General features: G+C 49.6%; 1 protein-coding gene across 3 annotated transcripts in view; it reads left to right on the top strand.

Moving 5' to 3' along the window:
- Positions 1-3,205: 3,205 nt before the first annotated feature.
- The window catches only part of FBLN7 (fibulin 7), a 48,262-nt gene continuing 25,668 nt past the window's right edge, over positions 3,206-25,799 (top strand). For all 3 annotated transcript variants that reach the window (XM_008008386.3, XM_008008385.3, XM_073023157.1), the window contains exons 1-2: positions 3,206-3,587; positions 23,167-23,326. In XM_008008386.3, coding sequence (XP_008006577.2) covers positions 3,513-3,587; positions 23,167-23,326 — 235 coding nt within the window. In that variant the 5' untranslated portion in view covers positions 3,206-3,512. The remainder of the gene's footprint in view (positions 3,588-23,166; positions 23,327-25,799) is intronic.

Raw genomic sequence — 25,799 nt, 5'->3', positions numbered from 1 at the left:
TTTTGTGTCGCACGCCCATGTCACACAGAGAACATGAATGTATCAGAGCATGGATCCCAGGGGACGGCAACTGATCTTACCAAAAGACTTTTAAAATACTTTCTGTAGACGTGTTGAGCCCCACCAAACCAATCCCCCAACACTCAAGAATATTCCCTTGAAAACTAAATAGAGGGGAAATAGAGGAATTAAATAGCTGATAAGGGCTGGGCATGGTGGCTCACGCCTGTAATCCCAGCACTTTGTGAGGCCGAGGCGGGTGTATCATGAGGTCAGGAGTTCAAGACCAGCCTGACCAAGATGGTGAAACCCTGTCTCTACTAAAAATACAGAAATCATCTGGGCGTGGTGGCAGGTGGCTGTAATTCCAGCTACTCGAGAGGCTGAGGCAGGAGAATTGCTTGCCCCTGTGAGGCAGCAGAGGTTACAGTGAGCCGAGATCGCACCACTGCACTCCAGCCTGGGCAATAGAGTGAGACTCTCTCTCTCAAAAAAAAAAAAAAAAAAAAAAAAAAAAAAGGCTGATAAGCCCATTGTATTAAGTGAGGGTTGGGGGCTTAAAGGTAGAGCACCCAGCTGAATTTCATGGGTTATCTGCTTGCAGACAGCCTTGGTAGGTTCTGGACTTGATAGGCTCTGCCTTGATTACTGCAGATCCAGGGCAGCTGAGGACAAAGACAGGCCAGTGCTGCTGGGGCAGTCAGATCTTAGAAGGTTCATTCAGACCAGATGCCAGAACACTAGAGGGAAGGCAGCCATAGGGCAAGGTTAACAAACAGAAAGTATTACATAGGAAAAAAAAAATCCTGTTGAAACTTAGAAATATTTGAAAAATAAAAACAAAAGCAAAAGCCCAAGAAAACAAAACACATGAAAAAACAAACAGAAAACCCCCCTATTTCTGGAAATAAAATTCCTGAAATGCTGTGATCATATACTTAATATAAGTAACACAGTAGCCCTAAAATGAAAGGTGGGATAAAGTCAAAGGTAGCCTGTCCTAGAAACAGCACCGCTCTAGGAGGGGGGATCTTGAGACCAGAGTTTGCATTCCTTGGGCAAGTCAGTCAACCGTGCCCCAGTTCAGCTTCTTCATCTGTGAAATCAAGAATCTCTTCCAGCTTTATGACTTCATAGAAAGGGCAGGAGAAGAGAAAAGAAGGCTTGCTTGCATCTGCCCAATGTCTGGTTCGCAGCGCACAGCCAGAGCAAGGCTGAGAGCCAGAAGAGCTGGCCTTCCAGAGAAGGTCATGTAAACACAAGGTGGGACAGGACACAAAATATTAATAAATGCAGCCACACTGACTGCATTTGACCAGGAGGAAACTTTTCAAGCATAGGGCAGAAAACAGAGAGACAGAGAGGGAGCAGGGCACTGGCTTTTGGTACAGACAGCAAACACATGAGAGATCGAGGCAGAGAACCACAATCTCCACAGGCTGCCCTGGATCAGGTCATGCTGTCCCATCCTCTCCACCTGGGCAGGGAGAAGCAGGGGTATGACCATGTCTTGCTTCAGGATGTTCAACCAGGAATGCAAATAAGATTACGTGGATCCCTGACCGGCTGCAGTGGCTCACACCTATAATCCCAGCACTTTGGGAGGCTGAGGCGGGTGGGTCATTTGAGGTCAGGAGTTCAAGACAAGCCTGGCCAACATGGTGAAAACCTGTCTCTACTAAAAATACAAAAATTAGCCAGGCGTGGTGGTGCATGCCTGTAGCCCCAGCTACTCGGGAGGCTGAGGCAGGAGAATCACTTGAACCAGGGAGGCAAGGCTGCAGTGAGCTGAGATCAGGCCACTGCACTCCAGCCTGGGCAACAGAGCAAGACTCTGTCTCAACGGAAATAAAAAAAAGGTTAGATGGGTCCCGTTCCACCTCCTTTGCATGGGGAAGTCGGGGGAGCAGTACTGTAGGATTTCCTGCGTAACCAGTGACCAGGAGGCCAGCCTGAACCATGTCCCCTGCTTTTTGGGGCCCTGGCTAGGTTCTGAATGTTAGTGTCTCCCCTAAATTTATATGTTGGAAACCTCATTCCCAAGATGATGGTATTAGGAGGTGGGACATTTGGGAGGTGACTAGGTCATGAGTGCAGAGTGCTCACAAATAGGATTAGTGCCCTCAGAAAAGGGGCCCCAGAGAGCTGCCTTGTCCCTGTGAGGACATGGGAACCAGAACTCCGGCCCTCGCCAAACACTTAATTTGTTGGCACCTTGATCTTGGACCTCCCAGCCTCCAGAACTGTGAGAAATACCTTCTATTGTTTATAAGTCACTCAGTTGATGGTATTTTGCTATAGCAGTTTGAAGGGACTAAGCCAGGATTCCAACTTTCCTTTCTGGCCGCCACTGGGAAACAGCTCCTGCTCTGCGGTCGTAGTCTTCCGGGCTCTCCATTCCTTGAGCTCTGAGTGGGCTCAACGAAGTGAAATGTGGAAGAGGAAAAAGGGGTCTGGGGCTTGACCAGACTTGTGTGTCCCAGGACATCTGCAGCGACTGCCTTCAGAAAACCTTCCAGAAAGAATGTGAATCATGCCTTCCGGGAGCTCAGGTCTGAAGCATCTGGTTGTACCACGGCCCTGATGGCAGGGGCCTTCAGACTGCTCTGCCGGCCTGGCACTTCCTGATTCGACTTTAGCAAGGCATGCAATGTTCTAGAACCTGACCTCCCATTTAAACTGAGTTTCTCCTTCCCTTGAGCAAGGAGGACAGTGAATTAGAAGGGCTGTAGATCCACTCACTGTATCACTGTGTGTCTATCTACTCACTGGGCGTGCCTGTTCTCACACCCCCGTTGCATTATTTAAAGGGACACTAGTTTATTTGGATGGAGAACTCAGTCCACCCCGTGTCAAGCTTATGAAGCCCATCTCCTGGTCCCCTTCTAGGACTGTAGGGAGGAGGGTGTCGTTGGCTCTGAAGTAGAACAGATCTGGGTTTGGGTTTCTGTTCGGCCACTTGTCCCTGGTGACTGAGCCTCAGTCTACTTGGTTGGGAGATGGGACAGTCAGGAGCGAACCTGCCCAGGGTGGGCTTCCAGTCACCCGCACATGTGCGGGGCACGGGCCGCCCATCCCTGCCAGGCCCTGAGGATGCCCGCGCTCGTCCTCGGCGTCGCGCCCGGCCTCCTCGGGGAGCCGCGCGGGTTGGGCGCGCTCCCAGGCGCATTCCTGGCCGGGCAGCCCCTCCTCCCTCGGCCTTAGCCAAGGGGCTGGCGCCTCCCCGCCTCGCCCGGACTGTCTCGTGCGGGCAGCTGCGGACGCTCGTGGCGCGCTGCTCCAGGACCCGGTGCACGGCGCACCTGGACCTGAGCAAGGGCCGGGCGGCGCCGATCCCCGCGGGACGCATTGCGCTCGGGGGCCTCCTGCCTCCTTCCCTGCCCCAGCCGCCCCGGGGCCGCGCGGCGCCCCGCACCCTGCAGGGGCGGCTGCCGCATCGCTGGGACAAACTCGGCAGGGGAGGCAGACAAAGTTATTTCCCCCTCCCAAGCAGCAAGATTCCGATTGGCAAGATGGTGCCCAGCTCTCCGCGCGCGCTCTTCCTTCTGCTCCTGATCCTCGCCTGCCCCGAGCCGCGGGCTTCCCAGGTCAGTGTCCCTCCCGCCTCTCTCCCCTGTCCCGCGCGCAGGGGAGGCAGCACTAAGGCTGGGGGACCTGGGCTTGCCACTTTCCACTCGGTTGCCTGCGTTGAGAGCTTGGAGCGATGCCTGGGCTGGGGTTCAGTTTTCAGAGAGAGGGGCAGGGTCCCCCATCTGTCATCTAAGATGCATCGCGGGCCGGGCGCCTGGGAGGACCCAGGCTAGGGTGCGAAAGCGTCGGTCCATTGGGTGAGAGGCTCCGCGTGAGAACCGCCGGGAGGAAGAAGATTTCTCAGGGATTTATGAGACATTGGTCTTTCCTGGGTTTCCATGAGAGCTCTGGATCACCCAATTAGCTTAGAAAATGTCCCCGCCCTCCAAACTCCGACATTTAAATTTCCAACCGAAATATTAGAACACTCACAAGACCTTCTTAGCAGTTTGTGGCATTTCCGAGGCAGAGGTGGCCCGGGAGGTTTCTGAAGCAGTCCCTTCCTGAGCCGGCGAGGCCTTGGATGTGGGACTACATTTTCTTAAACACATATACAACAGGCTGCTTGCTGTTTAATTTTTCTCTTCTTGCCATTGGCATTTGTTCGAATCCCACCGGATTTATTTATTTAATACTTGACCAGATTCGCTTTTATATTAACCATTAGCAACTGATTTTTAAAATTAAGGCGAGAACTTGAATTGCCGAGTCCAGAACCCGCATCCAGCAGAGTAGCCCTGGCCAGCCAGGGTGAGGGGCCCGGCATGGACTGCCAATCCCCTATCCGCACAATGCCAACAGCAGTGGGTAGCGGAGAGCCTGCGCACGCTTCCTGAGTGCCTGATGCATCTCAGGCCCCCTGCGGGGTATCTTCCAGTCACTTCATTCTGGGAGCAACCCTGTGAGGTGGGGACTGCTACCCCCATTTTGCAGATAAATGAAACTGAGGCCCAGGGAGGATGGGACGTATTCAAGGTCACACAACCAGAAATGAGCGGAATAAACCCAGTCTCTCTTGTGGGACTTCAAGATTTCTTCCTTGCCTGCCGACACTTGTCCATACTCCCTGGCCCGAGACGGACTTCCCGGGCCAGGCGAGCATGCCCATGGCCACCTAAAAGCCCCTGGGGTGCAGGAAGGGGATTCCAGGCAGCAGAATTTGGCTCAGAGGAGACTGGTGATGTTAGTGCAGAAGGTGGTGAGGCGGCATCACAGGGAGATACTCAGTGATCGGGCAGCAGACACCCGTTTTGGGGCCACGCTAGACTCACCCAACAGAGCAATGGGGTCTCCTACCACGTTTGCGGGTTACAGAACAAAATCAAACCCCACCTCAGACCTTGAGCCCAACGCCGGAAGCACAGGTGGTTACATCCCTAAGCCGGCTCCCCAGCCTAGGCTGCAAGGAGGCAGCGTGGACAGGATGTGTGATGAGATGCTTGAGAACTAGGCCCTGCCATTGTGTGACCTTTGCTGCTTAGGGAATGAGGCAAACACCTGCCTCCCGAGGTTACCCAGAAACCAGGTGAGACCGAAGCACTTGTCACACATTTGCAGCTGCTGCACAGGCAAAGTGAGCCCACTCGGACTCTGTACCTGGAGTTTCTGGGTCCAATCCCTGTCCTGCTATGTCCAGGCTTTCTCAGGTATCTTATCCTCTAAACCTTACTGTCTTTAACTACAAAACACCTGTCTTAGGTGCTTTGTGAGGGGAAAGGGAACCAAAGAGATTGCCCACAGATATTCATTTAAAAAATCTAGTGAGACTCTCTTTCACCCACAGTCCTATGTGGCCAGGGGTCTCCCCTTCTCCACCCTCACCCCTGTCCTGGCAAGCTTAAAGGGTGAATTACAAAGGAGGCCCCAGGGCCTGGCGCATGCTGGAACAAGCATTACCTGAGTCCTTCCATGCTTTGGGTCTCTGCTCAAATAAGCAATCCTCTGCAGAGACCTTCCAGACCTCTCTCTACTCTAAACAAGTCCTCTCTGCCCCTGGATTTTCTGTCTGGGCCCCCTGAAGGGCTCTGGCATAGTACCGATCGTCATTTGTAATGATATCTTTTGGTAGGTTTCAGGTTTATGGTCTGTATTCCCACTATAGGGCTCCAGGGGCAGGGAAACACCTGGCCTAAAAGTAGCGTGAGCCCTGGGACTCCTGAACCCACCAGTAAGAGCCGTTGGCTGGTGGAGATTCAGCAAGTTTGGAGAATGAACTGTGCCCACAGGATCATATCTTGCCATGGAGGAGATGGGAGGAGTCAGGTGGGAGGCACTGAGGATAGGCTTCCTCGACTGAGGCCCATGGACACAGCAACTCCAAGGAGCTCTAGATGGAGGCTGCGGTGCTCCTCATGGGGGCAGGCCACAACCCTGTTTGGGGTTCCTATTTACTGGCAAATGTGCTTGCTTTGTGTATTAGGAGACAGCTCAAGGGTAATATGATGAGCGTGTGTGTGTGTGTGTGTATGTGTCAGTGGATGTATGTGTCTCTGTGTGTAGTTGTGTGCACACACCTTTTTGCGTTGGTACCTGTGGTTGTGTGTGCGTGTGTCTGTGTGAGTGACTGTATGTGTGATGGTAAGTGTATGTGTGTGTGCCTATCTGTACTGTGTGTGTGATTGGGTATGCACATGTCTTTGTGTATGGGTGCCCGTGATTGTGTCTGTGTGACTGTGTGTGTGTTACAGGGGAGGGGAGGCTGTGTGCTGCAGGGTCCAGAGCAGCACTCCTGTGGGGATGGAGTCTCATCTCTCTCCTGCTCTCCTCTGTGGCTATCCACTGTGTCCCTCTTGTCAGCACATCTGTCCCAAGTCACTTTGCAGGGTTTTGTCACTGGCTGATGAAGAGCAGGTGGTCATGGGGAAGGAAGGGAGGTGGAGAAGTGTGGGGTGTGCAGAGAATGGGAGCCCTTTTCTGGACACTGTGCCCACCCTGTGGCCTTCCCACTGGAAGAGAAACACCTCGTTGGGGAGACCAGAACAAATATCCAACCATCATCTCACCTCACCTTCAGCCCACAGTAGCTCCGGGCGGGCAAGGGGTACAGGCTGCCAGCCACCTCCTTGTCTGTGTGGGGAGCTGCTATGGTGTTTCCGCAGGCTTCCCTCCCCGATCCTCTCCCTGTGATCAGATGTCACAGGTCTCCAAATTCCACCATGAGAGGTTCATTCTTTTAGTTGCCTCCTCCCATTTGATACATTGCTTTTTATAATTAAGTAAAAATAAATGTTGTTCATGTATAATTTCATGATTTTAACCATGGAACTATATTCTATGTATGGCAACCACCACCACAATCAGGATACAGAATAGTTCTACCGTCCCCAAAACTACATCATGCTGCTCTTTGAAGTCGCACCCTCTACCCACCCCAGCCCTGGCAGCCCTTATCTATTCTTTATCATTACAAGTTTGCCTTCTCCATCATGTCATACAATTTTTTATTTTATTTAGTTTTAGAGACAGGGTTTTGCCATCTTACCTAGGCTGGTCTCGAACTCCTGGGCTCAAGCAATCCTCCCATCTCAGCCTTGTAAAGTGCTGGGATTATAGGTGTGAGTCACCGCACCCGGCCTCCACAATGTCATATAAATGGAAAAGAGTACATGGCCTTTTGAGTTTAGTTTCTTTAATCTCATTTGCCCTGAGAATATGCTTTGGGCAGTGCTTGTGGCTGCAGCATTTACCCCGAGATAACTTTGTCACAAAATATCTCGCTTTTATTATTTTCACATTGCTCTAGTATATCAACTTTGGAAAAAACAGACATCATTCTATTTATAGAATTCTGTTCTTAGTAGTGGTATTTCCATTTACAAAATGTAGTAATTCTTGAATGCTGAAAATGTCAAATCCTAGAAAACATAGCACTCCTACGCGTGATATTAACATTGCTTTGGAGCAGTTGTTGGCCAAAGATTCAATTGATGCATCCGATTTTTCCAAAATAGATGATTCTGATGATTCAGACAATGCTGATGTTAGTCCTACTTAGAAATAACTACAAGAACAGTTTTTATATTTAATTTTCACATTGAAAACCATTCAGATTTGCTTCAGCCTCAAAGAGCATGTTTCTGTAAAATTAAATGAGCACTGGCAGTAAGGGGCACTTTTTTTTTTTTTTTCTAAATGAGAAAAGGGTTAGCTTCGTATAATGCATCTAAGAATCACCCAAGCCATAGGCTCCTTTTAGTTTTAGTTTTTGTTTTTGTTTTCGTTTTTCATTTTTTTGTTTTTTGTTTTAGTTTTGTTTTTCTGAGACGGAGTCTTGCTCTGTCACCCAGGCTGGAGTGCAGTGGCGTGATCTTGGCTCACTGCCACCTCCGCCTACTGGGTTCAAGTGATTCCCCTGCCTTAGCCTCCCAAGTAGCTGAGATTACAGGTGCTCGCCACCACGCCCGGCTAATTTTTGTAGTTTTTTACTAGAGACAGGGTTTCACCGTGTTGGTCAGGCTGGTCTCAAACTCCTGACCTCAGGTGATCCACCCGCCTCGGCTTCCCCAACTGCTGGGATTACAGGTATGAGCCACTGCGCCTGGCCAGGGTCCTTTTTATTGCTGAGTGGGGCTCCGTGGTGTGAGTGTACTCTTGTTTGTTTATCAGGTCACCCACTGAACAACACCCACCCGTGCTGTCATTCCAGTTTTGGGCAATTGTGAATACAGCTGGTATAAGCATTCACATGTGCTTTTCATGTGAATGTATTTTCATTTCTTACAAGTAAATACCTGGGAGGGGGATTGCTGGGTCATATGGTAAATATATGTTTAACTTTGTAAGAAACTGCCCAACTACATTCCGTATTAGTTTTATCACTTTACATTTATGAAAGACCTCACTACACTGCATCCTTACCAGCACTTAGAGTTCTCAGATTAATTTGTTTTTCTCCAAGTCATTCTAGTAACTATGTAATAGTACCTCATTGTGGTTTTAATTTCCATTGCCCTAATGACTAATGATGTTGAACATCTCTTCATGTGCTTATTTGCCAAATAGTCTCTTGGGCAAAACGTCTGTTCAAGCCTTCTGCCCATTTAAAAAAAGGATTGTTTGTTTCTTTTTCTTTCTTTTTATTTTTTGAGACGAGGTCTTGCTATGTTGCCCAGGCCAGCAGCATAGCTCAAGTGACCCTCCTGCCTCAGCCTCTGGAGTATTTGGGATTACAGGTGAATCCTGATTGTTTTAAATAAATTTTGAGCACTCTTTATGTATTCTAAATACAAGCCTTTTTTGGATATGTGAGTTATAAATATTTTCTCTCAGTTTGTAGCTTGTCTTAACAGTGCCTTTTGCAGAGCAAAATTTTAAATTTTAATGAAGTTTAGTTTATCAATTTTTTATTTTAATGGATTGTGTGTTGGGTGTCAAGTCTAAGCACTCTTGGCCTAACCTTGGGTCATGAAAATTTGCTTCTAAAATTTTTACAGTTTTGCATTTTTATTGTAATCTGTGTTGAGTTACTTTTTTCTTTCTTTTTTCTGTTTTGAGATGGAGTCCCGCTCTGTCGCCCAGGCTGGAGTGCAGTGGCCGGATCTCAGCTCACTGCAAGCTCCGCCTCCCAGGTTCCCGCCATTCTCCTGCCTCAGCCTCCCGAGTAGCTGGGACTACAGGGCCCGCCACCTCGCCCGGCTAGTTTTTTGTATTTTTTAGTAGAGACGGGGTTTCACCGTGTTAGCCAGGATGGTCTCGATCTCCTGACCTCGTGATCCGCCTGTCTCGGCTCCCAAAGTGCTGGGATTACAGGCTTGAGCCACCGCGCCCGGCCAGTTTTGCATTCTTATTATAATCCGTGTTGAGTTACTTTTTAAAAATAAGGCATGAGATTCATGTTGAGGGCCACTTTTTCGTGTGGATATCCAATTGTTCCAACACCATTTGTTGTTGAAAGACTACTGATTCACAAACTTGCCGTAGCAACTTTGTCAAAAATCAGTTCATCATACATGTATGGGGGCAATTTCTGCCAATAACACACTTATCTTGATTACTGTAGCTTTACAGTAAATCTTAAAATTGAGTAAAGTGAGTCCTCCAACTTCATTATCCCTTTTCAAAATTCCTTTGGCTATTCTAGTTTCTTTGCCTTTCCATTACAATTTCAGAGTCAGTTGTCTATACCTATAAGAAATTCTACTGGGCCGGGCACAGTGGCTCACGCCTGTAATCCCAGCGCTTTGGGAGGAGAAGGTGGCAGACCACCTGAGGTCAGGAGTTCGAGACCAGTCTGGCAAACATGGTAAAACCCCGTCTCTACTAAAAATACATAATTAACAAGGTGTGGTGGCACATGCCTGTAGTCCCAGCTACTCGGGGGGCTGAGGCAGGAGAATTGCTTGAACCTGGGAGGCAGAGGTTGCAGTGAGCCATCAGCTGAGATTACGCCATGGCACTCCAGCCTGGGCAACAAGAGCGAAACTCTGTCTCAAAAACAACAACTACTACGACTACTGGAATTTTTATTGGAATTGCATTAAATCTATAGATCAATTAGAGGAGAAATGGCATCTTAAATGTATTGAGTCTTCCAATCTGTGAACACAATATATCTTTCTACTTATTTAGATGTTCTTTGATTTCTTTCATCAGTACATATTTTTTTAGTTTTCAACACAAACATGCTCTGTTAGACTTATACTTAATTATTTCATTTTTGAAGCGATTTTAAATAGTTTTTTAAAGAATTCATTTCCAAGTGGATATCCCCAGTATGGAGAAATTCAATGGGCTTTTCTGCGTTGACCTTGTATCTTGTGACCTTGTGGAACTCAGTCATTATTTATAGGGAATTAAAAAAAAAAAATTTCCTGGGGTTTTTTTTACATGGACAATCACGTCATCTATGTTATTGGAGCAGTTTTATTTCTTCCTTTTTAATGTATGTGTCATTTATTTATGTATTTAGCCTTTTTACATGGACTAAAATTTCAAATACAATTTTTAACAGGAGAGCGAACATTCTTGCCTTGTTCTAGAATTTAGGAAGAAAGGATTCGTTTTTTCAATATTAAGTATGGTTCTGGCTGTAGGTTTTTTGTAGGTATCGCTTGTCTGGCTAAGGTTTCCTTCTTGTCCTAGTTTGATACAATACTTATTATGAATGGACATTGAATTTTTTCACGTGCTTTTTTTTTTCTACTTCACTTGATATGGTCCTGTGGTTTTTCTTTAGTCTGTTAATAAGGTGGATTTTCTGTCTTCTGGAAGACATGGTGTAGAATTGGTGCCAGTTATTCTGGCACCAATGTCTAGTAGAATTTACCAATGAAACCATGTGGGCCTGGAGACTTCTGGAAAGTTTTAACTATGAATTCAATTTCTTAGATACAGAGCAATTTAGGTTAGCAATTTTTCTTCCCTGGGGTGAGTTTTGGTAGTTTGTATCTTTCAAGAAACTGGTCCATAGCACCTCTCTCTTGAGGCACCTACTTCTAAATACCCTAGGGACCACTCCGCATTTCTACGCAATTGATTTCCTATAATGACAGATGAGTGCTTTGTTCCACAATCCACTACAGGGCCAAAGAGTTCCCTATGATTAATTTCCTTTCTTGTGTAACTTTTTAATTTTCCTAGAGTTTATTCCCTTTTGCCTCAGTCTGCCGTCTACACAAGCACAATTGTTTCCAGGATCTCTTTCCCAGTCAGTGTTCTGCCAGGGCTTCTTGTCCCTGGAGCTCAGACTCCCCAGGCCTCACTGCATTCAACTCCCGCCTTGCTGCTGCCCTCCCTGGGCTCGTGGCCCTGCGGCTACACAGGGGCTTTGGGAGAGAGTCTCTCTGCTATCCTTAGCTGGAGTCTACATTTTTGAGATCACATGTCTTCCTCTTTCTTTGGCTTACTCCCTTATTTTTTTGAACACATCCTTAGGAAAATGATTTTTAACTCATTATTGCTGGGCTTGTCAAATCACTTGCCTACCGTAGATATCACGGTTTTTCTACATGGAAACTTTAAAGCAGCCAACAGTAGCATCATGATCCCAGGTTGTAGGTGGGGGGTCTTCTGTGGCCAAGAAAGTGGCGGCTGAATCCTACAGTTGGGAGCAAGGCCAGAGGAGGAAGTGAGAGGAGGAAAGCTGATCCGCGCTGTCTCCGACTCACTGCCCGCCAGCTCTCCTCCCCGCTGACTTCCCAGAGAAAACCAAGACCTCGCGCTGGAACAGGACTTAAGACTTATTTCTTGGTCTGAGAAAATAAAAATGAACTGAAGGGTGGAAAAACGAAAACAAAAGCTTGCTCCTTCCCGGCCTAGGGTGGCCTGGGAAGTCGCCCCATCAGTGTCAATTTAGCTGCCGATTCGGATCGATTGCCTGGGACTGCCTCGAGTCCAGGTTGAGATGGCTCATCGGTCACTCTAGAGCTTGGCATGAAAGGACACCATGATTGACAGGAGTATCTGCCCTCGTCCTAGCACCAGGAGTGTTCACTAACCCTCCTGAAACAGAGATTTTAATACTAATACATGAAGATGAGCTATAACAGCAGGGGCTTGTGAATCATTCAGATCTATTGATTGGAAATAAATACCTCTGTCTAAAATGAGGTATTTCATAAAACAGGTATTTGGTGCCTACAATGGCCCAGGCACTGGGAACAAAACAGACAGTGATCCTGCTTTGATTTTAAGAAAGCAGCTCTGGATCTGAAGTTGGCAGGCCGGGGTAGCAATTTGAGTTGAGCTCAGCTGGTCTGCTGTGCTAGTCAGGGCCAGACTCAGCTCATCTGGACTGGCCTTGCTTGTTTGTCTGTGGTCAGCTGCCAAGCTAGCTGGGGCTGGTTGGTCTAGGGCAGCTCATCTGGTGCATGCAGGCTCTGCTCCATGAGGCCTCTCATCCTCCAGGAGGCTAGCTGGGGCTTTTCTCATGGTGGTTGTGGTGGTGGTGATGGTGGTCGTAGAGCACCAAGACTGAGCAGAAGCTCGCAGACTTCTTGAGATCCAGCCTTGGAACTGGAGCATGACTTCCACTGCATCCTGTTGGCCAAAGCAAGCGACAAGTCCAGCCCAGATATGAAAGATGGGAAAACAGACTTCCTTTTCGATTTCAAGTACAACTTTTGAAATCGAGAGAAGAGAGCAGTCTTCTTGGATATGGTGTTGGCACAGGGAGGAAGATCTGGGGTGATTTTTGCAAATCCTCCATCATAGTGACCCAGAGACTTACTCCCACAGGCACCTGTGTTTAGACAAATGGGTGGAATCAGGGCATGGTGGTGATGGGGAGCAAGAAGATCCCCTGGCATCTTCTGCTTTCTCTAGCAGCCTCCACTTCTCCCTGGCACATTCAAGAATGTGATCTATGTCCTGTCAAGGGCAGCCCTGATTGCAGAGGAGAATAGAAGCCCCCTTGCTCTCTTGGGGTCATTTCTGGCCCTGGGGGCATTGGGCAGTGAGTGTAAAGGGCCGGGTCCACACCATGGCTCACTGGGAAAGCAAACATGGCCAGCCAGTTCAGTGGTTTCTTGGGCTAGCCTGGAGTCTTTCAATCAGGAACAGATGTCCTCCCAGGTCTGCTCACCCTGGGGAATCCTATTTGGCACTAGACTTGATTCCAGGTAGGTCAAGCCAGATGCCTTTGAAGCTGCTTGCCTTCCTTTTAGGTACCAGCCCTCCCTCCATATGCTGGCTCAGACCTGCCTCTCAGCCAGCTGTGCCAGGAGTAGTGTCCATTGTTTGGGCACAGCTGTTGACAAAGGCCTAACTGTGCCGGCCACTCTCCCCTGATCCATAGGGGAAAAGGTTTGTGCAGCCCTGGGGCTCCAGGGAAGACTCCCGGGGTGGGTTGAACTTTCTTTATCCTTTCAAACTCCCTGCCAGGACTTCCCATGCTCTTCAGTAACTGCCTGAAACCTAAAATAAGGACATGACACACATTTTTGTTAAAGAAAAAATAAGCACCCATAATTTGACTGGACCCAAACCCCATCCATTTGTACAAGTCTCAAGAACAATTTGTAACTCAAGTAAGTAAAATGTGTATCTCAAGGAAATAACCATCTCCCCTCCTGTACATAGGAAAACATGTTCCTCTCTGGGCACCAGAATCTCTCAAAGGAGGCAGCCTCGATGGGAAGTGAGACCCAAGGAACTCAGCATGGGGCTGGGTTCCTAAGTACTAAGATTGAGACATGACAGTTTTTCGAATCAAAGACCGGAGGCATGGGGGATGTTGGTGGTGACTGGGAGGGAACTGGAAAGTCCCCAGCCACCCTTGGCGCTGCTTTTGCCATCTGGTTGGCCACTGTCTGAGACATTTCCCCCCCTGCTGGAGATCAGTTGCCTCTGGACCTTAGATGGAAGGGGAGGGTGCTGTGAGCCCTGAAGCAGCCCTTCCCCATGCTTATCCCATCTCTGCAGGAGGGGCTGGGGTCAGAGAGCAAGACCAGCAACTGGTTGCATTGCCCAGAAAGCCTTACCCGCCCTCGGGGAGCTGAGAGCATCAGATGAATCCTGGGCTGATTTGAACAGAGAGAGAGGACCACTGAGCTCCAAGAGAGGGGTCTCTGCAGTAGTAGAAGAAAAAAAAAAAATGCGTACAGAGAAGAATCAGACTGCAGTGTAAAAACATACAAACATGTTAGTATCACCTGAATGGGTCAGTATCACTTCAGTGCTCCTGCAATTTAGGCCTTTTCTCTGATTGCATGACCAAAAGAATCTAACTAGTAAGATAATGTGGTCATCCCACAACTATGTCCTGAGAGGCTAGCACAGGAAAGATGCTGTTCTGGGAGACAGCAGGGCCTGAGGCAGCGTAGCAGGTGGTGAAGATTCCCAGGCCTAGCTCGGTCTTGGCTCAGATCCTTCCTGGTTGACTGATGTGGGCCAAGTTCCTGCCCCTTGTGAATCAGTTTCTTCCTCTGAACAGTGGAGATAATAGACATTCCCATCTCATGGGATCATAGTTGAAGGAAATGAATCATATTCAAAGACCAGGTCCATCACAAATGCTCAATACGTGACAGGAGAGAGAAAGATGCAGCTGGCACAGTCCCCACTGCCACTTAGCTCACCAAGCAGGAAGAGAAAAACCAGACAAATTGGAAAAGTATCAGAGGACCAGCAATTGCCTAAGCAGGGTGCTGCATTGGAGGGTGGCCACGAGGCTACTCCAGGTTAAGCAAGCAGGCAGGGGCTGTCTAAGGAGAGGACTTCTAAGTTGAAATGGAAAGACAAATCTAGAGGATTCACCTCTAGGGGACTCAACTCTAGAGGACCTGGGGGCAGATTCCCTGGGCAGAGGACCCAGCCAGTGCTAAGGCCCCGAGGTGGGTATAGCTTGGGGAGGTTCGCGGTGAGAGGGCCTGGATCCCGCTGGCAGTGTGGGCAAATGGGAAGGGAAGGATCAAATGACGGTGGTGTGCCTGGGCACATTGTCAGGGTCCTGGGCCTTGGAGTCTTTATTCTTGAAGTAACTAACCTGGATGGTGATGAAGGCTAAATAAAAAGTAGGGTGTGTTTTCCGATTTTCCTACTCTCTCTAGGGGAAAATCCCAAGGGTTTCTGAGTGGGCTGGCAATGGTGCAACAGTAATTATCCTCTCCTGTACCACAGCGGTCCTGTCCCACCTCCCCTCCCTGCATCCTCACTTGCTTTCGTAAAATCTGTATTTCCCAAAGACAGAGGTCAGAGGCCGGACTGCATCACGCCCCTGCCTACACCCCACAAAAAGTCTCCTCACCCCTGAGAATAAAGGGAAACTCCTCACCATGGAACTGACAGAATGTATTAGTTTTTCATTGCTGCCTTCTTTGATTCCTTCTTATCTGCTAAACTTTATCTCCCTTCTATATTCATATTGTGTTAAATCCCAAAAGGAAATAGACAAAATGTGCCACCATTTTTGCTGGTAGGAGGCGGTCAGGTTGTGAGATGTGAGGAGAAGGCTCATGTTCCAGGCCTGCGTACCTAGGAGGGGATTGCAGCTTCTGGACGCCATGTGTGTGGACCCCAAGCTCCTCGCTTGGCTTGGGCACTGGGGGCCTCAGAGACCTGCTGAAGATAATACCGAGGCTGTGAAAGGCACAACCCAGTCCACAGGTGCAGGCGGCATCTGGACAAAGGTTAGCTGGGTAGCAAGCAGGTGAAATGGGGAAAATAGGTTTGGGTGGTGAGATGAACAAGAGATTGTCTTTGGCTCATACTTATGCCATTCCTTCACTCCTCATTCACTCATTCACTCGTTTCCTCATTCAGATGAGAATCTAGTATACACTCAGATCCTATTCTCAGTGTCAACGATTCCAAGTTGTCTACAATTTGTTTTCTGTCCTCAAGAATGCCAAGGGGCCAGGGCAGCGGTGACTGGGAGGGTGACCAAAGGTGGGCACCAAGGCTTTCGAGGGGGTGCTGTGAAGTGAGAGGATGAACGAGGCAGGACTCACGAAGGTTCTCTGTGCACCCCTCTCTAAGGTGAGTCCAGCCATCTTGTCACAACAGGGGCTGGAGAAGGCACGCTGGGTTTTAAATCCTGGATAGGCCACCGTGGCTCAGAGACTTATGTGGCTTCTGCCCCTGTCAAGTGGGTGTTGTAATGGTGCCATGTCCTGGGCTATCACGGGTTCCTGTGTGAAGTGTGGTCACAGTGCCGGCTCTTGGCACCCGCTGTTGTTGTCATCGCTCCCGTGGCTGTTTTAAAAACCAGACTGGAATGGGACATGGAGTGTAAACGTAGAATTACAGGCAGCCAGCAGGGTTCAAACTCAAAGTACCCTGCGCAACCTGGGGTACAGAGCCCCAAAGGGAGGCTCCAGCTGGAGGGTTGGGGTGGTTAATGTTATGTGTCAATTTAGTTAAGACATGGTTTTCAGATATTTGCTCAAACACCAGTCCAGATGTTGCTGGGAAGCGATTGTTTAGATACGACTAGCATTTAAATCAGCAGCCTTTGAGAAAAGCAGATTCGCCTCCTAATGTGGGTGGCCCTCATGCAAAAGACTGAGGTCCCCCCAGGAGGGAGTTCTGCCTCCACACTGCCTTCTGCCTTTGACCTTGAGCTGTAGCATCACCTGCAACTGGCCCTGGGTCTCCAGCCTGCTCCTGCCCTGCGGAGGTTGGACTTGCCAGCCCCTACAACTGTGTGACGGTTCCTTAAAATTCCTTAAAATTGGACTTGCCAGCCCCCACAACTGCGTGATAATCCCTTAAAATCTCTCTTTCTCTTTCCATATATTAATAAGTATGTTATATATTACAATATTACATATGTATACGTGTGTGTGTGTGTGTGTGTATATATAATATATATCTCTTTCTTACTGCTTCTGTTTCTGTAAAGAGTTCTGACTAATCCAAAGGCCTCGGGCAACTCCCCAAGTGAAATTCTCTCACTTCCCCCAGAAGCGCCCACTTTCTTTCCTCGTATATGTGGGTGCTGAGCAGAGGTCCCTGGCACGAAGAGTAGTCGAGGATTTATAACCCGCCTCTGGCTCGGTTGAAAAATAAAAATAAGTTCTGGAGAAAGCACATCCACGAATTCGACATGACTCAGACGCGGAAGGCTCCGAGCCTTGGCCAGCAGGCACACATTTGGCAAGTTGCTCGGTCCTTTCAGAGACCTAAGGCATCAAAACATCTGTGTTCCCATTAGCAAAATGCTGACATGACGCATAGCTGTGGCTTGGGAGAAACCAGCATGGGAGACGGCCCCTCCAAGTCTAGGGGTCATCCGTGGCCATTGGAGGTCTCGGAGCTCTATTGTCACCAAAGAGGCTCTCAAAAGATGTCACAGTACCAAGACTGTCACTGTGAGGAAGACCATAGAGCCAGGTTACAGGAGAACAGAAGCCCCAAGGACCAGTCCCCATGTTCTCATACACACCCCTGAAGCTCCTCCGTGCCCTCTGGTGCCTTCAGAGCAGGTTCTGGGTGAACCCAAACAGCGTGGGGGTCTGGATGGGATGGGAGGGGTCAGGCCTGCCGGCAGGGGACTGGGTAAGCCGGGGGACACACACCCATTTTTGGCTGTGTGCACCCCTGGACCAGGAGGTGGGGTCTGGGGGTATGAAATGTCTCGGGAGGCCCAGCAGTCCTGGAAGTGCTGGTTGGTTGTCAGAGGAAGGAAATCTCGGGGTCTCAGGAATCTTCCATGGACCTGCTGGAGTAAACATTGTGAGAGAAGGGGCTGGAAGGGAGATGGACAAGAATTCCCACAGAAGGGCAGGGGTGGATGGAGCGTTCCATGGGCCTTGTTGCTCCCAAGAGCCTTAAAACCAGCTCCTCCCCTCGCCCAGCTCTCAGCACTGGCCTGCGTCTTCCAGAACCATCCATGCCGCCTCTACTCCACCTTGGAAAAACCTGGTTGGGGTGACATCTGTTGTTCCTTCTCTAACTGGTTCTCTGCAAACATTGCCATTGGTCTCAAGTTAGATGAAGTACTCATCCCTTTAAAGAGTTTCATAACGAAAACGGTAAACCGTGATATTTTTCTCCTTTTCAAAGATGGAAGAGTTTCACTGAATGTCTCCTCTTGGTTGCATTTCCAAGAAGTTATTAACTCAAAGAAATGGAAACTATTTGTCATTATTTATTGTCGGTGGCATAAGCTGGGCCATGACCGGTTTTGAAGGGATGAAAATTTACACTATTTGAGGGGATCGCTCTAAGAAAAAGATTTAAAACAGGGGCCCCTCAAGAGCCCGGGAAGAGGCCTGGGAAAGTGAGGGCCCAGACATGGCAGCTTCCTCAGCTTCAAGGGGATGGCCTCTGGAACATGCTCTGTCCTTCCTGGGGTGCAGGGACCTCCCCTTGCCACCCTATCTGGATCTGACCTTCACCCAATCCCATCTTGGTGAGCGGGAGGTCAGTTCTGGAGGGCTGTGCAGAGCCTGGGGCTCCTTTCACAGTTGGAACCTGGAACCCTGAGATGGGAAAGCCCCGCCCAAAATCCAGGCCTTCACTGAACAGCAGGTGGATAGCCCCTGAGCGTCCGGCCGGCTTCCTGTCCGTCCCACAGCCCCTCACAGCACCCTTGGCCTGTCCTTGGCAAAGGCCACGTGTGCATGGAAGGAAATGGCCTGCTTCTATGCATGGCTCAGAGCAGGGGAGGGTGGTGGGTTTGGGAGGGGAATGGCAGACAACTGTGGCTGTGGACAAGGAGGCCCCTGCCCAGACTGAAAAGAGCGCATTGAGGAACAGAAGTAGAATTGAGACGCAGAGACAGACAGGTTGCTCTGCTCGTTAACGTGAAAATGATGCCACAGTCAGTGGTGAGGGGAAAGAGCTGACAGAACCTGCATCCTGTGGGGCTGCGTGATGACATCTGTGCAAGGGAACACCTGTGTCTAACCCGAGACTTGAAACCTAACAAAAAGTTAACAGCGGTTGTCTCTGGTTGTGGGACTTGTTCTTTGTTTGAATGCATTTTTCTGCATTTTGAATTGTTTTGCAGATATGATGCTTTCTTTTTATGATCAAGCAAAATGATAAAGCTTTCTCAGCTTGGAAAAATGAGGCACTGGGGTCTCAGGCCCCTCACGTGACCTCATTTGTCCCCATATGCGGGTCTCTCATGGGTGCTTGTCTTGGTATGTAAGGATTCCAGCTTCATCATCTAGCTTTGCAAAGGAGCTCGGTGATGCCTGTGCCTGTGCCAAATCAGGGGACAGATGAGCATGGCATCCAGGATCTTTCCTGTTAGGAGCAGCTGCAGCTCAGACCCTCAAACCTCATGTCAAAGGCACGGATACTCTCTGCTTCTCAGGCTCCCTGGCCCCAGCGCCGGCATGCTGGCTTGCCGAGAGCAGCAAGGAGCTTCCCTCGTACCACGCTCTGTTTCATTAGCCTCACTCCAGAGAGGCTGGGATGGGCCAGAGCCTCCTGACATTCCCTCGGCAAGTCAGCCTGCAGCCTTTCGGTCTCCCTCCCGGCCTGAGATGGAGATGCGGCCTTGGTTTGCTTGGTCTTGAAGAGGTTTAAGGTTTTTCAGTGGCAGCTGGCAAGCTGGGCATATCTCACCTCCAGCGTGCACCGGGGAGAAAGCAGCTGGCGCCTGTTGCCCACGGAGCAGGAAGCGTCACTGGAAGCAGAGGGCAGTTGTGCCTGGAGCCAGCAGCACTGGGGTTAGAAATACTTGGCTGCCCAGCGACCCAGTGGAAACAAGCCCCTGTCCCTCCACACACACTCGCCTGCTTCCTTTACTTCCTGGAGCCCCAGGCCATCACCCCAGTTCCTGGCAGTATGCTTGGCCTTCCCAGCACAGCCTTTGGCACAGATTTCTCCCGGCTTCAAAACTGAGCCCTCCATGTACCCGGGGCAGCTGCGGCTCCGAGAGCCCTCTTTCAGCTGTCAGGGTCTGGTCAGCTCATGCCGGCTGGATGTGGGCAAGGGCGTCTCCTCCACCTTCCCTTCACGCTTCCTGCCCCCACTGCCCAGGCGCCAACCCGAACTTTGCCCAGGAGTTAGAAATCTACTGTAGGGCATTTGGGCTCAGTCCTATCCATCCCTAGAGCAAATTCATCGTTAAGATCATTCACCACACAGGAGCCTGTGAGAACAAAGGAGGCAGTCCACTGGGGTGGCTGGTGGGGCTAGGTGGGAGTCAGAGTTCCCCGCCTGGCTCTACTGCTACTAAGCCCCATGATTTGGGGCAAGGTGTTTGCCTTTCGGCCTCCATATCTTTCTCTATGAAATGGAGACAAGCCCCATTTCTCCGCAGGGTTGCTGCAGCCAGTAGCTGAACTATTCTTTCCTACAGCAAAGAAGCTCTTTGTAGACTGTACACAAATGTAATTGACATGTAAGCCATGAAGTCATCTATAAAAGCAGAGCCCCCCCTTTTTAAGGAAGGGAACGTGGGTGTGGGAAATCAGGTTTGGGTGGGAGGGCTGCACGGTGCTGGACAGGTACGGGATTGCAGGAGGTCGCTCCGGAGTGCCCCAGGACCTCCGTGGGCGGAACCACAATGGGGGAGAGGAAGGAAAACAAACCAAACTTCTCTTCCGAGCAATTGCGTTTGGGGCTGTGCCTCCTCAGGCCCTGGGTATGGTGGGGGCCCAGAAGCCCCCAGGATTAACGAGTTCCAGGGGCAACTGGGGATTCAACTTTGTCAAAAGCATCCATTCAGTCTGGCCAGTGAGTCATCTGTTTGGTGAAATCTCCACGGTGCAGAGGCCTGGCAGTCTCCCTGGGAGAGCGGCAGTGGCTCCGTTCCCATCGAGATGGTGGTGGTGGTTGTGGTTGTGGTGCTTCGCTGGTGAGGCTGGAAGCCACCTCAGCTGTGGGGGCCACACGCCTCCCTGCCGCTTTACTGCCCCAATGTCTTTTAGACAGTTTTTCTTTTTTTTTTAATTATAAAACCGATACTCAGTAGAAAAAAAGAAAAGTATAAAAAATAAAATTAAGGCTGGGCGTGATGGCTCACGCCTGTAATCCTGGCACTTTGAGAGGCTGAGGCAGGCAGATCACCTGAGGTCAGGAGTTTGAGACCAGCCTGGACAACATGGCGAAACCCCATCTCCACTAAAAATACAAAAATTAGTGGGGCATGGCGGCGGGCACCTGTAATCTCAGCTACTAGGGAAGCTGAGGCATGAGAATCGCTTGAACCCCAGAGGTGGAAGTTGTAGTGAGTTGAGATTGTGCCACTGCCCTCCAGCCTGGTGACAGAGCGAGACTCCATCTCAAAAACAAACAAACAAACAAAACAAATTAAATTAAAACATAATCCATAAGCCTATCCCTAAAGATAACCATCATCATTGTCTTGATGTGTCTCCTGTCTCCTTTGCAGGCAGCAGAGTCCAGGCTGTGCTGTTACAACACACAGCCCCCAGTGAATGTGAATGGCCTCCGTAGAGACCTCCTTGCTCCACAAGGCCGAGGTCCCATCTCTCCCCACTTGATTCACCCCTCCTTTACTACTTTTCATGTTCTGGCTCTTTTTCTTAATTAGGCAATTACTTTTTTTTGAGGCAGGGTCTCACTCTGTCACCAAAGCTGAGTGCAGTGGTGCAATCATGACTCACTGCAGCCTCAACCTCCCAGGCTCAAGTGATCTTCCCGCCTACAGGCGTGCACCACCATGCCCAATTAATTTTTTATTTTTTGTAGAGACAGGCTCTCAGTCTGTTGCCCAGGGTGGTCTTGAACTCCTGGATGTAAGTGATCCCAAAGTGCCAGGATTAGAGGTATGAGCCACTGCACCCAGCCTGTCCTGATTCTTAAAGGCAATTGAGATGGGAAATATTTAGTTTGGTTTTGTTGTTGTTGTTGTTTTCGAGATAGGGTCTCACTGTTATCCAGGCTGGAGTGCAGTGATGTGATTACAGCTCACTGCAACCTCCCTCCCAGGCTCAGGCAATCCTCCTACCTCAGCCTTCCAAGTAGTTGGCACTACAGGCCTATACCACCGGGCTTGGCTAGTTTTTTTGTTTTTAATTATTTTATTTTATTTTATGTATTGTTTTGAGACAGAGTCTTGCTCTGTTGCCCAGGCTGGAGTGTAATGGTGCCATCTCGGCTCACTGCAACCTCTGCCTCCCAGGTTCAAGCGATTCTGCTGCCTCAGCCTCCCAAGTACCTGGGATTACAGACACCTGCCACCATGCCCGGCTACTTTTTGAAATATTTTTACTTGAGTCTGGGTTTCACCATGTTGGCCAGGCTGGTGTCGAACTTCTGACCTCACATGATCCGCTCGGCTCAGCCTCCCAAAGTGCTAGGATTACAGGCATGAACCACCGCACGTGGCTGAATTTTTAAATTTTTTGTAAAGATGAGGTCTCACTATATTGCACAGGTAGGTCTCGAACTTCTGGCCTCAAGCAGTCCACCCATCTTGACCACCCAAAGTGCTGGGATTACAGGCATGAGCCACTGCACCCAGCCAGGAAACCTTGAGAATTTTAGCATTAAGTAGAATGCTGGCACCTCAGGAGAGTGGCCATCTGCCATCCAGAAGAAGACCTCACTAGAAACTAACACTGCCGATGCATTGATCTTGGAATTTTAGCCTCCAGAACTAAACAAGCAAACAAAACGTATGATACTGGGTGCTGCTTTAAGTTAGGTAGCCTTTATCATGATAAGCATGATCCTCCATTTTCTGCCTTTCTATGACTTAAAAAAATCATCAGAACTCAACATTGACTTTTATTGAATGTCTCTTTAACTTTAGCCAGTTGTTTTTCCTATTTTCCCTGTTATATGTCTTTAAAGAATAGGAACCACTGGGCATTCCTGTTTTGCCTGTTTTACATGTATTATTGGCCCTTTGCTTTTAGAAATGTCTAAGAGTGACAGAAAGAAAATGTTTGCCAAGGCCCAGGGGTTTCAGAGCATTAACTTAGAGGGAAGAATTAGAGTCTCTCAGAGTGGCAGAGTAGTGATTATAAGGCTCTTCGGGGTCAAATAACTGTTCATCCACCCAGTCATTTAGTCATCCGTCCTGCCTGCATTTTGTTTTTGTCAAGGGGTGAACTGGGGCTACCATACATGTGCTTGGGGCTGTCCAGCGGCAGGTCACTTTCACGTTGTGTTTAGTGAGCCTCAAACGCGGTTTGGACCCTGTGGCTTTGGTGATTTCGGAAGCTCAGACGAGCATGTGAGACTGAGTCAGTCTCAATGGGTGGTGGTGGCGATGTCTTCTCTCCGCAGAACTGTCTCAGCAAACAGCAGCTCCTCTCGGCCATCCGCCAGCTGCAGCAGCTGCTGAAAGGCCAGGAGACACGCTTCGCCGAGGGCATCCGCCACATGAAGAGCCGGCTGGCCGCGCTGCAGAACTCTGTGAGCAGGGTGGCCCCAGATGCCCCTCCAGGTGGGTGTCCAAGTCAGCACTGCTGGGGTGGCAGGGCAGCACTCAAGCGCTCGGCTGGAGATGCTGCCAGCCGCAGGCCCCTGCGCCACGCCTCACCTTTCCCCCCTCACCTTCCATCTTCCATCTGTGGCCCCCCAACTTTTTTTTTTTTTTCTGAGTCTCACTATGTCGCCCAGGCTGGAGTGCAGTGGCCCGATCTCCGCTCACTGCAAGCTCCGCCTCCCGGGTTCACGCCATTCTCCTGCCTCAGCCTCCCGAGTAGCTGGGACTACAGGCGCCCGCCACCATGCCTGGCTAATTTTTTTGTATTTTTAGTAGAGACAGGGTTTCACTGTGTTAGCCAGAATGGTCTTGATCTCTTGACCTCGTGATCCGCCTGCCTCAGCCTCCCAAAGTGCTGGGATTACAGGCGTGAGCCACTGCGCCTGGCCAATCTGTGGCCCATTTTTAACCCTGGTTGGTGGCAGTGGGGGTAGGGTGAGTACATTGGAAAGGCAGCTGCCCTCTTTCTTCTCCCTCAGCCTGCATGTCACCCCTTTTCCTCTTAAGCCTTTTCATTCTGGCCTTAACAACTATCATGTCGTCGTACTGACCAAACTGTTGCGAGGCGCCACTTTTAGATCAAGACACTGCTTTTTCCTTCCCCATCCACAAGTTGGATCCAGTTTTGGTTTTGTTTTCATTTTTGATTTGACTTTTATATACTTTTTTAGAGCAGTTTTTAAGTTCATAGCAGAGTTGAGTGGAAAGCACCGACCTCCTCCACACCCTCTGTGCGTGCACACACACACATCCCTGGCCTGCACCAGTGCGATACACTGGTTCCAGTCCATGAACAAGGTTGGCTCCAGTGCTTCAGGCGTGAAAGTGCACCCTCCAGGGAGTCCCCGTCAGTACCAGGGCGGTTGGGAGGGAAGGGCCGCTGAGGACAAGCTCCACTTGTCTGGTGAGGCTACAGCAGGCACCCCAGATTCCCTCCCATGAGGGCAGGACTCTGACAGACACAGGGGCACTTTTTCCTGCTTGTACCTTAACAGCTGTCACACCGCCAAGGCCCAGAGATGGGCGGCTGGTTTTCCTCCGGTCTCTTAGGGTGCTGGGGGGCAGGGGGCAGCCATCATGTTTGTTTGAAGTCAGGAGCTTGTGGAATATCTGACACCATTTACTCACTGCAGACACATTTATCAAGGGCTGTCTTTGTTGAGTGAGTTGAAGTTTCCTGGGGAAGGCGTTGGATTTCCTACCTTCTCGGAGATGATGGTGGCAAATCCAGCTCTCAACGGTACAGAGTCCGTTCCTGTTTTCCTTGGCGCCACAGCTGCAGAAATAACCACCAGCCAAGCCTTACACTTTCCAAGGCACTGTGAGGCCCAAGCCCTCCCTGGGGCTCCACACACCCCAACTCCACGGGGCAGGCAGGGTATCTTTCCTTCCTGCTCCAGATGGGGAAACTGAGGCCAAGCAAGACAAGTAAGCTAGCGGTCAGAGGTCCCTGATCTAGCGATTTTTTTTTTTTTTTCTTGCTCAAGGCTTGACTCCACAAAGCCTTCCTTGTTTTCATGGGGTCAGAGCTGCCTGCGGTCCCTGGGAGTTTCAGTGGAGCCCACAGGGAATGTCATACAATTCCCCTGCCCATGTGAGAGGCCCGTGCCCACTAGACAAATGGAAAGGCAGCTATTATTATATTATTCATCCTCCTTCCCAAGAGTCAGGGTCTTTCATCTCTGAAATGTACAACATTTTTTAAAGTGGCAAATTCTCTTTTTAAAAAATTGCCATCATGTATCGTATCTCTAAGTGTGTGGGGGACACCGTGATAGGTACTTTATGTGTGCAGAGGCTGATCCTGCAGAGCATAGGCAGCTGTCACGATCCCTTTTCAGGGTGGGGTGGGGGTTGGGCCTGCACCTGGAGGAAAGCCAGACACCTGCCCAGATCAAATGGCACATAGTGGGAAAATTACTTTATTGCTTTTCGAAAGAGAGACAAGGTCTCGCTCCGGAGTCGCCCAGGCTGGAGAGCAGTGGAGTGATCCTAGTTCACTGCAGCCTCCCAGGCTCAAGTGATCCTCTCACCTCAGCCTCCTAAGTAGCTAGGACTACAGGTGCACACCACTGCACCTGATTTTAAAAATTTTTGTAAAGATGGGGTCTCATTATGTTGCTCAAGCTGGTCTTGAACTCCCAGGCTCAAGTGATCCTCCAGCCTCAGCTTCCCAAAGTGCTGGGATGACAGGCAGGTGCTCTGTGCCAGGCCTCTTTTGCCTTTGTTTGTTTGTTTGTAAGGGAATTTGCTCCGAGTCAGGAAGAATAATTTCTAGTTCTGGAGAATTCTTGTTCTTCCATTCTGGCTTCCATATGAAGTATCTCCCTCCTATTTTCCTAGTTTTTCTTTCCTGGGTGCATCGTCACAACCCATCCACTTCAGGGCTCTTCCAGAGCAGCCTCAGCAGATTCATGTTCCCACGTTGCTG

Source organism: Chlorocebus sabaeus, chromosome 14 (genome assembly GCF_047675955.1).
Source record: "Chlorocebus sabaeus isolate Y175 chromosome 14, mChlSab1.0.hap1, whole genome shotgun sequence".
NCBI lineage: Eukaryota > Metazoa > Chordata > Mammalia > Primates > Cercopithecidae > Chlorocebus > Chlorocebus sabaeus.
The sequence above is the reverse complement of the archived record's forward strand: the minus strand, read 5'-3'. Positions and strand labels throughout refer to the sequence as shown.